We start from the raw sequence: 13,166 nt of genomic DNA, 5'->3' as shown, positions 1-13,166 counted from the left end.
CAGAGCACATCCAAGGAAAGCACGCACTTGTTGTTGATTGTTCAGTGGGCTCAGCGGGTCGCCAGCACCAGCAGACAGTGCCCACATGGGGCTGGGCTCACCCAACATCCAACACCCAGGTGAAGGGACACAGGAGCCGGGTTGACTTACCTTCCAGGATGACAGTGATGGGGTTGGGCCGAAAACCTTCTCCTCCAGGGCACAACGTCTTGTACTCAGCTGTGGAAATAGTCATTTTTGGGAATCCTCAGCTGAGCAGGCTCCCGTGACACAGGAAAGGTAGGGAGAACCAGCAGAAACCCAGGAAAAATATGCCATGATGATGGTGACAGTGGTCCAGGTGGAGCAGCCAGACTCCCATCACATGCCCAGCCAATTTAACAGCCTGCCCACCCCTGAATGGGGTTACTCCACATCCACTGCCCTCCTCCAGCCCACTGTGACTAGGAATGAAGGATCCCAACCCAGACCCCCAGGCACAACTGGCCTAGTCTCTCCCACCCCACTTCACTTCCCTGTCCTCATCTGCCTGTCTAGCCCTGCACTGACACATCAGAGTTGCCACCATCTCCCTCAGCTTCCCTTGCTCCATCGTGATGACACCATATTCTGGACCCACGGCCCCCAGCCTGAGTTGAGATCCCACAGGGAAGTGGTCACATCTCTCTTCTCTGCTCTATTCCGCCCATCCAGCCCACACTCAAGGTTACCCCAGACCTTTTCCCAACTCACTGGTGTTGGCCGGAGGACAAAGCTCGCAAGGGTTGCCCCACGCACGACCCAGTGAGCAGCAGCACGATGCCCGAGTGACCCCAACTCCAATCTCTGCACTGCAGGAGATTCCACCATCTCCTCGATCCTGGGTGTCCAGGAAGCAGTTCCCAACGCGAGTATCTGCACAGAGACAACAGCGGGTGAACAAAGACCCTCCAGTAAAGACTTGTGTCTTTATAGACAGTGCTATCTCCTCAAGAAGCAGGGAGAGAGATAAGACCCCAGTCTTGTTCCAGATGGCCACTCTGCCTGCTGGCTGTGTTGTAGTTAACCACATCCAAGCTGTCTTTGCAGCTCATTGCATTGGGAAACCTTCAAGAATGGAGTGTGTCCAGCTTGGCTGGTAAAAGCCACACGGCACCATACAGAGATCAGAGCCACCTGTACGGTCACCTGTCTTGAGTATGAGTAGGGAGCACAAGCCAAAGAATGTTAGAAGATATCTAGGGCCTTTTAAGAAGCAAACACTTAAGAAAAGCTCCAGGGGTGCCCAGTGCAGGGATAGGATGAGGGGGAATGGCTTTTAGTTGGAAGAGGGGAAATTGAGATGAGATGTTAGGAAGAAATGTTTCCCTGTGAGGGTGGGGAGGCCCTGGCCCAGGTTGCCCAGAGCAGTGGTGGCTGCCCCATCCATGGAGGTGTTCAAGGCCAGGCTGGATGGGGCTTACAGAAACCTCATGCAGTGGGAGGTGTCCCTGCCCGTGGGTTGGAACTGGATGAGCTTCCCACCCAAACCATTCAGTGATTCTCTGGTCTCCACTGGCATGTTCTTCCCCCACTAACAGTGTCTGTTTGCACTGGCTCTCTGCCACCTCCACAGCTGAAGGAATAACTGCTTCAACCAGAAGAGCAGCCACACTGGTGACACAGGGCGGGCCAAGGCTACCAGGAGGTAGCTATTCTGCTGTAGAACCCTGCCCATCAAGGACAGCCAGAGCAGATCAGGGTCAGCCACGCCAGTCTCCGGTTGTGGTCAGCTCCAGCTATATGGGACCAACAGGAAGGACCACCAAGGTGTTGAATGGAAGGTGTGCTCTCCACAGGTTCCCACTCACCCACACAGCCCACACCGGTGGGGTTCAGCTCAAAGTCCTGTGGACAGTTGCACAGGTAGCTCCCAGGGGTGTTGACACACAGCCCGTTGATACAGTTCACAGGGTCTGCGCATTCATTGATGTCTGCAAAGATGGAGAGATGAAAACTGAAAAGAAAGGTGATGACTGCCACTGGAACCACAGCCCCAGCCCTAAGCTCTGCACTCTGTGTCCAGGTTGTAGCCCCATGACCGTGGTGTTTCTAAGGCTCTTCATGTGACGGTAGGCAAAGCTCTTCTAGAAACAGACCTTGCCTTGTCCCACCTCAAATCACTGTGCCCAAAGCCAGAAGAAAGGAACAGAGCCACACCAAGCTTTCCCTCCTATCCACCTTCCAGCAGCATCAGGGCCTTGCCAAGAGCAAAGATGCCTCTCCCAGGGATGCTTAGTTGGCTTTAGGCTGCTAGTGCCACACCGTCCTGGTTGGGCCAAGCTCCCACCAACAAATCGAGAGAAGCGATCCTCATCCAACAGCCCTGTGAAGCTCCTATACCTGTGCAGTTGCCTCCACTCCTGTCCAGTTCATAGCCATCATCACAGGCGCAGCGGAACATTCCAGGCAGGTTCTGGCAAGTCCCGAAGACACAGATGTTCTGGAAGGTGCATTCATCGATGTCTGCAAAACGGGGAGAGATGGGTACTCAGAAAGTGGCCAAACAAGGACTAGGATGGGAATCTCCTGCCCTCACCTCAAAGCAGCCCATCTGTGGGTAACCTATCTCCTCAGGATAGTTCTACCACCTCCTGCATGAGCAGGACCAGGCACGCTGTGTGTTTGCCCCTTCCCCTCAACCCCTGTTTTGCTGATTGTCCACATCTTGCGTGGACCCTTGGCTCAGCCCAGCCTCCCTGGAGGCTGGGGACCAACTCATGTAAGGGGAATCTCTATGTAATTATTGGTCTTAGGTGCATCTTGCTTAGTAACGGATCAGGTGGCAACAGTGCAGTAGAAAGTCCTCCAGAAAGAAGGTGGACACTGGATCTCCTGGAGTAGCAGTTGAAACTCTGTACACTTACCCTGGCAGGCCTTGCTGTCTTCTGTGGGATTGAAGCCCATCTCGCACTCGCAGCGGTAACCCCCAGGTGCGTTGAGACATTGACCGTTCTCACACAGGTTCACATTGTCCGCACACTCGTCCACATCTAGGGAGAGTCAAGGGTGAGACTGACATGGTGTCCTCTGAAGACAGGAGGTCCTCTCAGGTTGCCCAGGAAATTCACAAAAGCATGTTCCCACCCAGGAAATTTCCACAAGCCAATTCCCACCCCACCACTGGGAGGACGCAAGGAAGGGGCTGCAAAACTTTCCATTTCCTTGAACCTCCCCAAACACCTGCTGAGAAGAAGGAGGATCTCAGCTGAAGGTATCTGAGCAGGCTGCAGTGGCTTTTGGGGGACATATCGTTGGGGAACACCTCGTTGGGGAACACCAGAGACAGGGAGCCAAATGCTGAGCCAGGCTGGTGGTTATGAGTGGGACTCCAAGTCCTAGGAGGATGCCTAAGCCATGTTCCTGCTGCCAATTGAGCTTACAAGCCTCACCTGAGCAGGAGAAGCCATCCCCATTGAAGCCTTCTCGGCAGGCGCAGCGGTAGGAGCCTGGGGTGTTGACACAGTTGGCGTTCAGGTTGCACTTGTGCTCTTCAGTCGCACATTCGTCCAGGTCTGGTGGTAGAGAACACCCTGATCAGTCTTTTGCCTCTGGCCTTTCCTCTAAGCCTGGGCAGTGATGTAGGGCCCAAAGGGCACACAAATAGCCCAGGAGCCTGCAGCCTCCAGGTACCTGAAGCACTTGTGAGGCTCCAGCATGTCTATGTGAGCCACTGTGGCCTTGAGATGCTCCACTGGAGGTGCTGACACAGCCAAAGCAGCTATGAGACGCTTTGGAGCACACATCCCCGTATTGCTATCACCACCTCAGCTGAGCCACACGTACACACACACCCCCTTACACACATACCAGTAAGTCCTTTCCATCACAAATGCACCCCAACACGCCCCCCGACATCTCCTACACATGTGTATCACTGCATACACACCACACCATGCCCCATCATGTCATAGAACCAGAGAATCACCAGGTTGGAAAAGACCCACTGGATCATTGAGTCCAACCATTCCCATCAAACACTAAACCACGTCCCTCAGCACCTCGTCCACCTGTCCCTTAAACCCCTCCAGGGAAGGGGACTCAACCCCCTCCCTGGGCAGCCTCTGCCAGTGCCTTTCTGTGAAAAATTTTTTCCTAATGTCCAGCCTGAACCTCCCCTGGTGGAGCTTGAGGCCATTCCCTCTTGTCCTGTCCCCTGTCACCTGGGAGAAGAGCCCAGCTCCCTCCTCTCCACAACCTCCTTTCAGGTTGTTATAGAGAGAGCAATGAAGTCTCCCTTCAGCATCCTCTTCTCCAGGCTAAACACCCCCAGCTCTCTCAGATGCTCCTCCTAAGACTTGTTCTCCAGCCCCCTCACCAGCTTCGTTGCTCTTCTCTGGACTCGCTCCAGAGCCTCAACATCCTTCTTGTGGTGAGGGGCCCAGAACTAAACACAGGATTCAATGTCACCACCAATTTATGTCACCACCACACAGCCACATCACCAGTCGGACAGTGACATCCATCCACAATCATCTCAATGTGACACCCACACACTCCATATTCCACAAATCCATGCCCTTACTCCCACATTCATGGCTCGTATCCTTCCCGGACATGACTGCAGAGTTTGACATCTACAGTTCCTCTCCGTCACACGCTCACATCTCTCTGCACTTTCATAAACCTTCACCTCCTGGAGCTCAAGAGCATTGTAAGGCAGGTGTCAACTCAGACCAGCTTTCACAGGTACCCACAGAGCACCTGAACCTCTTGCTGAGCAAGATACGAGATATCTCCATGTTCTCACATCATAGAATCATGGAATGATTTTGGCTGGAAGGGACATGAAAGCCCATCCAGTTTCACTCCCTACAGTGGGCAGGGACACCTCCCACTGGACCAGGATGCTCCAAGCCCCATCTAACCTGACCTTGAACCCCTCCAAGGAACCTCTCCTGGAACAAGAACTCACCATTGCACTTCAGCCCATCTCCAAGCCAGCCTGTCCGACACTTGCATTTGAAGCTCCCAGGCACGTTGATGCAGGAGGCGTGCATGTCGCAGTTGTGAGCCCCAATCTCACATTCATCGATGTCTGCAGGGAGGAAGGACATCAGAGCTGACTCAGCTCAGCTCCACCAGGACAGGAGAAGGCAACCAGGTACGGTCGCGCTAACGGGTCTGGCTGCTAACGGGTCTGGCTGCCAATGGCTCCTGGGAATCTGAACCCCAGGGGATGGAAACAAGGTGCTTTGGGGAAACAGCTGCCTGGAGCCGTACCCTTGAGCTGAGAGCTGATCTATGCTCACCCCTGGAAGATGAAGGCAAAAAGGGAGGGCAGGTCCCTGACTTGGCTACAAACTAGGAAAGCATCAATTGCTGCCTGCTGGTTGCCTTTCTGGCAATTTCTGCCTGCCCAGGAGGGGCTCCCAGCCCACAGCCACATCCCTGTGTCCACATCACTCCCAGTACCATGGTGTTCTCTCCACGGCAGCTAAAGGAGGTGTTTGTGAGGGCTCCCACCAGCAGCCCCAGCTCCAGGTCCAGTGAGTTCCTACCTGTGCAACCTGTGGTTCCTTTCTTGACAAAGTAGCCCAGCTGGCAGTGGCAGATGAAGGAACCCTTTGTGTTTTCACACTCGCCGTGCAGGCAGATGTTAGGGTTAAGATCACATTCATTCACATCTGCAGGAGAAAAAGGACTTGCCTGGAACACCAGGAGAACCATGACCTGACACTGAGACCATCCCCTGGATCCCTTCCTCCCTCTAACAGCAGCCTTGGGAAGCTGCCGTATGTCCAGGGCACAGTCTTCTCCTCACCTATGCAGGTCTTCATGTCCAGGGACGCCATGAAGCCATCAAAGCAGAGGCAGCGATATTCCCCAGGGATGTTAGTGCACTGCCCACCATCACAGATGTCTGGATTATCCTCACATTCATCAATATCTAGAGAGAGAGAGGAGATCATCACCAAAGTAAAGAACTTGGGGTCAGTGAAAGGGCATTTTGGGGGTGGGAGGGTGTCACAGGAGGGGCTTTGCTTCAGATCACAGAGTTAAAGGACCCTGGAGCGTTTAATGAGGGGCTGGACACTGACATGCAGAGCTGAAACATCTGTCCATGGAAGTCACCTCTCTAGAAGTGACTTAAAACTGAGATCCCTCACTCTGAAGCCCACACTATGGCTGTGACAGGCAAAGGACACAGAGAAGCACCTACGAGAACCAAGCTGATGGCTCACCTGCACATGACCTCTTGTCTGGCATCAACGCGTAGCCTTCGCTGCAGCTGCATTCGTAGCTGCCCTCCGAGTTGGAGCAGTGCGTGTCACAGCCACCGTTGGTGATGGTGCACTCATCGATGTCTGGGGGAGAAGGGAGATGTCAGGCAGCTGCTTGGGTGACAAGCTGGGATAGGTGCCTTGCAGCAGAGCTGCTCAGACACAGTGTCAGCGACATACACAAGGTAGAAGAGATGCTGAAGTGGAAATAAAGCTCCCCCAGCCAGAACCATAGAATCATAGAATGGCTTGAGTTGGAAGAGACCTTAAAGATCATCTAATTCCAACCCCCCTGCCATGGGCAGGGACACCTCCCACTGGATCAGGCTGCCCAAGGACCATCCAACCTGGCCTTGAACACCTCCAGCGATGGGGCAGCCACAACCTCCCTGGGCAACCTGTTCCAGGGCCTCACCACCCTCATTGTGAAGAATTTCCTCCTTATGGCTAGTCTAAATCTGCCCCTCTCCAATTTAAAGCCATTCCCCCTTGTCCTATCACTACCTGCCCTTATAAAAAGCCCTTCCACAGCTTGCTTTCACACCCCCTTCAGATACTGGAAACTGCTATAAGATCTCCCCAGAGCCTTCTCTTCTCCAGGCTGAACAACCCCAACTCTCTCAGCATGTCCACGTATGGAAGGTGCTGCAGCCCTCAGATCATCCCCGTGACCTCCTCTGGACCCATTCCAACAGCTCCAATCTCCTTCTGATGTTGAGGATTCCAGAGCTGGAAAACACTTCTTGCCTTCTCTGCCAAGCACTTGCAGCTCACGATCGTTTCACAGCCACAGACACCTTTTACCTGTAGCGCCAACCTGCCTGTAGCTCAGCCAGGAGGTTTCCCCCTTGAATTACCCTCAGACAACCCACTGAGCATTATAAGAGGTAGCAGACCAGGATAGCTCTGGATGGGTACCAGGGTCTTGGCACAGCTATTTGGCAAAGGGGAGCACTCACCGACACAGCCTTGCCTGTCCGGTGTGGCCTGGAAGCCCGAATCACACGCGCACTGGTAGGTACCAATGACGTTGACGCAGCGTCCGTTGCGGCACAGGTTGTCACTAAGGGAGCATTCATTGATATCTGCAGTGGGAAGAACAAGTTGAGCAGCCAGCCATGCTGATGGCATGCTGAGCATCACTTGGTAACCACCCCCCAGGTATCCCATCTACTGCTGTCTCCACACTCTGTTGTTGCCCCATGGACCAGTCTTCAGGGAAACACAGGTAGAACAACAGGCATCACACATGTAATCATAGAGTCACAGAATCACTAGGTTGGAAAAGACCTTTGAGAACATCAAGCTCCATCGTACCTGTCAACTACTAAATAATATCCCTAAGCACTTCGTCTGCCCATCTTTTAAACACCTCTAGGGACAGTGATTCCACCACCTCCCTGGGCAGCCTCTGCCAGTGCCTGAGAACCCTTTCAGTGAAGAAATTTTTCCTGATGTCCAATCTGAACCAGCCCTGGTGCAACTTGAGGCCATCCTGGTGCAACTTCTGACCTTGGTCCTCCTCGGATGAGTGTGTTCTACCCAGATACGGGATTGGAAGGGGAGGTTCATGTGTCTAGCATGACATCAAAGTCTCCCTGTATCATCACTCTTGAACAGGCTCTGGTCATAACATGGCTTTCCATCAACTCACCTACGCAAATGTTCCCTTCTGAAGTCAGCTCATGTCCAGGGGGGCAGATGCATTCAAAGCTGCCATCTGTGTTCATGCAGATCCCACCTCGGCACAGCAGTGGGTCCCGCTCACACTCATTGATATCTGCAGAGAACAACATGAAATGTGGTGGATTGTCTCTTCTGGCTGGGTTTTCCAGATAACGGGATGGTGCTGGTGCCACACGCTGCTGTCTCATCATTGGCAATACAGCACAAAACAGAAGGATATCAAAATTAAGAGAGAGCAAATCCAGGGCTTGGGTGAATCCAATGGATTTATGGTTGGAATACGCATTTGGGGAATTCACAGCTCTTGCCATGACCTCAGTAGAACAAAAAGTACAATATCAGGAGGAAAGATGTAACGAGCTTAGAATCACAGAATCATGGAATGGTTTGAGTTGGAAGGGACCTTAAAGCTCATCCAGTTTCACCCCCGTTGGCAGGGACACCTCCAACTGGATCAGGTTGCTCAAGGACCCATGTCTCCAGTTCTCCGTGGTGGGAGACTGTTCTTAATGACCTGCAATGTAAGTTCAGTTCTGCCAAGGGCTGGCAAGAATAACCTCCTCCTGACGCTGAAGCCAAGTTCTTTTGTCAGACACAGGCAGGAAGAAGTTAATCCTTGACCATGGGAAAAGTCCCAGTGTCACAACAGTCTTTGGCATAAAACAACTCAATCCTCTGTCACATTGAAAAACGAGAAGGTGGAATTGTGCGGATAACAGTGAGCATTAAAACAAAAGAACAATGGAACACAGTGTCCTTACATAGAATAATGAAGTCATTTGGTTGGAAAACACCTTTTTGTTCATTAAGCCCAGCTGTACCTGCCCACTACTAAACAAGATCCCTGAACACCTCATCTGCCCATCTTTTAAACCCCTCCAGGGATGGGGACTCCACCACCTCCCTGGGCAGCCTCTGCCAGTGCCTGAGAACCCTCTCAGTGAAGAAATTTTTCCTGATGTCCAATCTAAACCTCCCCTGGTGCAGCCTGAGGCCATTCGCTCTCATCCTATCGCCTGCCATTTGGGAGAAGAGCCCAGCACCCAACTCGCTCCAACCTCCTTCCAGGCAGTTGCAGACAGTGATGAGGTCTCCCCTCAGCCTCCTTTTCTCCAGGCTAAACAACCACCAGGCCCTCAGCCCCCTCTCATAACCCCTGTTCTCCAGCCCCTTCCCAGCTCCGTTCCCTTTTCTGGACATACGCCAGCCCCTCAAAGTCCTTTTTGTGGTGAGGGGTCCAGAACTGAACCCAGAATCCGAGGTGCAGCCTCAAAGATACCAGAAATCTCATTACCAAAAGACATTAGCTGGCCATCAGTGGAGACTGGGACATTCTGAGGATCTCAGAAATGGAGGAGAAGAAGGAAATAGATGATCAGGGGGAGCTATGGTAACCCACACCACAAATTGTATGGAAAATAGAGAAATGCATGCCAGAGACATGATAGATTTTAAAGAACTCAAGGAATCAAATATGAAAAAAGAAAGAAATTGTATTGAATGGTGCCACAGATTGATGTGGTTTGAAAGCCCAAGCCAAATCAGAAAGAGCAGAATACTAAGACTAGGTCAAGCAGACAAGTTAGTCTGGTGAGACAGATGAGAAGAGGAACGTGGTATGTCAGGAATTAGAGGACAGAAAGAGTCTGGCTGACTTGTTGGAGACAAGCTGAGGTGCTCAGGTCATTAATGAGATTTTTTTTAAGCTGCAAACAAGAATTATTAAATTGAAAACAGATGAGAAGCTGACAGAGTAAAAACAAGCACTGGCCAGATGAGAGGAGCTGTAAAGAATTATCTGAGGATAAAGGATGATTAAATGGGCAGGTGAAAGGAAGCCCTTACAATTGTAACTGGAAATAATCAGGTAGAAGAACGCAGATTGTCTACCAGAACTTCTCATGAAGGATGTGATCCATGCAAGTGTTTGGGGGACTGGACAGGGGCCTGATTAATAGTTGTGGCTGCTATGAAATTGCTGCAGATGCCAAGGAAGGGCCCAGAAGCAGCTACGATTGATTAGGTACCGCATCAAAGGGAGACCAGGTTGAGAGTAATTTTAGAAAGATTCAGGGGAAAGCAGCCCAAGAAAAACAGGATGAATTGGCAAGATTCAGGGCTAGAAGAGATACAAGCTATCGAATGGTGAACCTCTTGCTGAGCAAGATGAGATATCTCCATGTTGTCATGTCACAGAATGGTTTGAGTTGGAAGGGACATTAAAGCCCACCGAGTTACAAACCCTGCCATGGGCAGGGACACCTCCCACTGGATCAAGGTGCTCAAACCCCCATCCAACTTGGCCTTTTGTACGAATTTCTTCCTAATGTCTAATCTAAATCTTCCTCCTTCCAATTTAGAGCCATTCCCCCTCATCCTATCACTCCACGCCCTTGGAAAATTCCCCAGCTTTCCTGTAGACTCCTTCAGGTACTGGAAGGTTGCTCTAAGGTCTCCCCAGAGTCTTCTCCGGGCTGAACAACCCCAACTCTCTCAGTCTGTCATAGCAGAGGTGCTCTAGCCCTGGGATCATCTTTGTGGCCTCCTCTGGACCCATTCCAACAGTTCCATATCCTTCTTGTTTCGGTGGAGTTGTTCGATTTCACAGCACATGGCTGCAGGATGCAGGATGCCAGCAGGACACCAAGCAGTGCCATAAAGACCAAGGCTAAGGTAGGAGTGGAAGTAATAGATCTGCTAATCCCAACAGTCATCTCACGATGATAGAGCTGACAGCTACTTGCAAAGAACATATATTCTCTAGAAAAGGGACATGTAACTGGATTAAAATGACTGATGTGGTATGTTAGACAATATTTAGGGCAGGTAGATGTACCAGGTTGAGGAGATGACTGTGGTGGCATGGGTAGGGGACCATCTACAGGCAGAGAAGCATTCTGCAATCATTATTTGGAAATAAACGGTTTCATGTAAGGGTCGAACATATGACATTAATGGCTGGAGACAGGTGAACATTTAGAGTGTGGGTATGTAAATTAGAATAGACGGGTAACACAAGGCTGAAAAGAAGCAGTCGGAGATGAGACATCACACAAAGAAAACAGCCAAGCATATAGGAGAGTTGGAGCTCCCAGACATTGAGCTTGAGCTGCTGGCCTGGCAGAGCTCCACTGAGTACTGGCCAACCCCCAGGATAAAGATTTTCATTCCTGCTCTGCGGGGAGACAACAAAACCAGGCACGGATCCTAGCTCAGTGGCCATGCCAGGCTCAAGCTCCAGCTGCTGGTGGCTGAAGGAAGAGGCAAGATTAGTGGCCAAGGCTTGGTGCAAGGGAAGGTCCAAGTGAAGGAACAGAACAAAATGAAGAAGAATGACCATTGTACAAGTAGAGGAACAAGCACAAGATGAAAAAGGAAATATAAGTCCTCAGCTTCATGTTAAGAATAAAGGAAGGTAACATCGTACTGAGATAGCAGGGAAATGTCCTTTGGGTACAGGAAAGGAACAGGAAAGAACTTTTGAAAAGTTGGTTGGTGGCCCCAGGGGCTCCCACAGCTGAGGTGGTGGCCAGGAGGTGGCAGGACCAAACCAACAATGTCCCATGAGCATCATGACAGGAAGAGCCCAGGATGCTCCTGGACCATCAGTCTCCTTCCCCAACTCATGGGCCACCACCAGCCCAGGTGCTGGGCAGCGGCTCTGGTCTGTGGTCCATGAGTTCCTCATAAGTAGAGGTCTCTGAGGGAAGGCTCCCAGTGTTGGTCCCAAGTCTGGTGACTTTCCATGGCCTGTCCTTGCCCTGCAGGGCACAGAGCTCTGGGACAGGGCTAGCAGAGACAGCACGGGACCCATCCCTGATGGCCTGGTGGCCCATGTAAGGCACAGCACCCAGGCAGGAGGCAGAGGCTACAGCCCCGTCTCTTTGCCTTCCTTCTCTGGAGGGGTCTGGGGCTCAAGCCAAGCCTTGCTGGGGACGTGGCCTCCCCCTTTCTGTCCTCCAGCTTAGCGAGCCTGTGCCTTGTCTCATGAACCCCTGACTTGGCTTGGCCTATGCTTTGCTGCCCTCGCAGGGTGACCTCTGTGTGCTCTCAGCTGCACACACACCATTCCTCTCTCTGCACGTGCTGCCCTTTAGCCCAGCTTGGCCTTGGCAATCAAAGCAGGGCAGAAGACTCACTACCTCATGGTGAGTAGAGGCTGTTAGGGCTCTCTGCAGCACATGGAGTTGCACAACTCCCCTAGAGGGCAATGAAGAGGTTTGACTCAATACCAGAGAACAGACACCCAGACAGACAGAGAGATGAACAGCCAGGTGGGCAGAGCACAGCTCGGCACGAAGCCCTTTATAACATCTGGCGCCAGCTCCTTTTTCCCCGCTGTTGCAAACATGAAGGGTGCTGCCCTGCCCTGGGGACAAGTCCTTACCCATGCAGTTCTTCATCATCATGAAGCCACTCTCGTAGCCTTCAAAGCACTCGCACTCGAAGCTGCCTGGCGTGTTGACACAGGTGCCATGGCCACAAAGGTCTGGTGAGATGCGGCACTCGTCGATGTCTGTGGGGAGGAAGACCGGCTAGTAGAGGCAGGAGAGGCCACCAGCACCACTGCAGCTGGCACTGGGCTGCCTGTAGTGCACATCAAATTCAATGAACAAGGACTGGCAAGTCTGACCCAGCAGACCAAGGAACTCCTTTTTCTGAAGGGAGAGACAGCAGTTAAGCTTTCTCTCTGGTAAGGAAATGCTTTATCCCAAGAGCAGAAGCAGCCTCGTGGTCCTGCCCTTGGCTTCTCAGCATAGAATCATAGAATCATCTGGTTGGAAAAGACCCACCAGATCATCGAGTCCAACCATTCCTATCAATCACTAAACCATGCCCCTCAGCGCCTCGTCCACCCGTCCCTTAAACACCTCCAGGGAAGGTGACTCAATCTCCTCCCTGGGCAGCTTCTGCCAGTGCCCAATGACCCTTTCCACGAAAATTTTTTTCCTAATGTCCAGTCTAAACCTCCTTTGGCGGAGCTTGAAACCATTCCCTTAGCATGTCCCTAAGACAACTGCCAGAGCTCCTCTGGTGCCATCATTATGTTAAGCGTCTCGCAAGGCAGCAAGTTGGCAAGAGCGGTTTGGAAGGGGGCCACTCCTCCCTTACCTGTGCAGTTCCTTTCCTCAGCATCCAAAGCAAAGCCATTGCCACAAAGACACCTGAAGCTGCCAATGGTGTTTCGACAGGTCCCATGAGTGCACAGGCCAGGGAAGACCTTACATTCATTCACAT

At 51.9% G+C, this 13,166-nt stretch overlaps 1 protein-coding gene across 2 annotated transcripts in view; it reads right to left on the bottom strand.

The window, feature by feature from the left end:
- Positions 1 to 13,166, bottom strand: part of LOC138731793 (fibrillin-2-like) — a 126,553-nt gene that overhangs the window by 18,710 nt on the left and 94,677 nt on the right. For both annotated transcript variants that reach the window (XM_069877960.1, XM_069877961.1), the window contains exons 25-38: positions 13,041 to 13,166; positions 12,316 to 12,444; positions 7,897 to 8,022; positions 7,202 to 7,327; positions 6,204 to 6,326; positions 5,783 to 5,908; positions 5,520 to 5,645; positions 4,934 to 5,056; positions 3,411 to 3,533; positions 2,886 to 3,011; positions 2,362 to 2,484; positions 1,830 to 1,952; positions 733 to 894; positions 151 to 219 (exon numbers count right to left, since the gene is read on the bottom strand). In XM_069877960.1, coding sequence (XP_069734061.1) covers positions 151 to 219; positions 733 to 894; positions 1,830 to 1,952; positions 2,362 to 2,484; positions 2,886 to 3,011; positions 3,411 to 3,533; positions 4,934 to 5,056; positions 5,520 to 5,645; positions 5,783 to 5,908; positions 6,204 to 6,326; positions 7,202 to 7,327; positions 7,897 to 8,022; positions 12,316 to 12,444; positions 13,041 to 13,166 — 1,731 coding nt within the window. The remainder of the gene's footprint in view (positions 1 to 150; positions 220 to 732; positions 895 to 1,829; positions 1,953 to 2,361; positions 2,485 to 2,885; positions 3,012 to 3,410; positions 3,534 to 4,933; positions 5,057 to 5,519; positions 5,646 to 5,782; positions 5,909 to 6,203; positions 6,327 to 7,201; positions 7,328 to 7,896; positions 8,023 to 12,315; positions 12,445 to 13,040) is intronic.

This window comes from Phaenicophaeus curvirostris, chromosome 28 (genome assembly GCF_032191515.1).
Source record: "Phaenicophaeus curvirostris isolate KB17595 chromosome 28, BPBGC_Pcur_1.0, whole genome shotgun sequence".
Taxonomy (NCBI): domain Eukaryota; kingdom Metazoa; phylum Chordata; class Aves; order Cuculiformes; family Cuculidae; genus Phaenicophaeus; species Phaenicophaeus curvirostris.
Note: the sequence above shows the minus strand (reverse complement) of the source record. Positions and strands in the feature narration are given on the sequence as shown.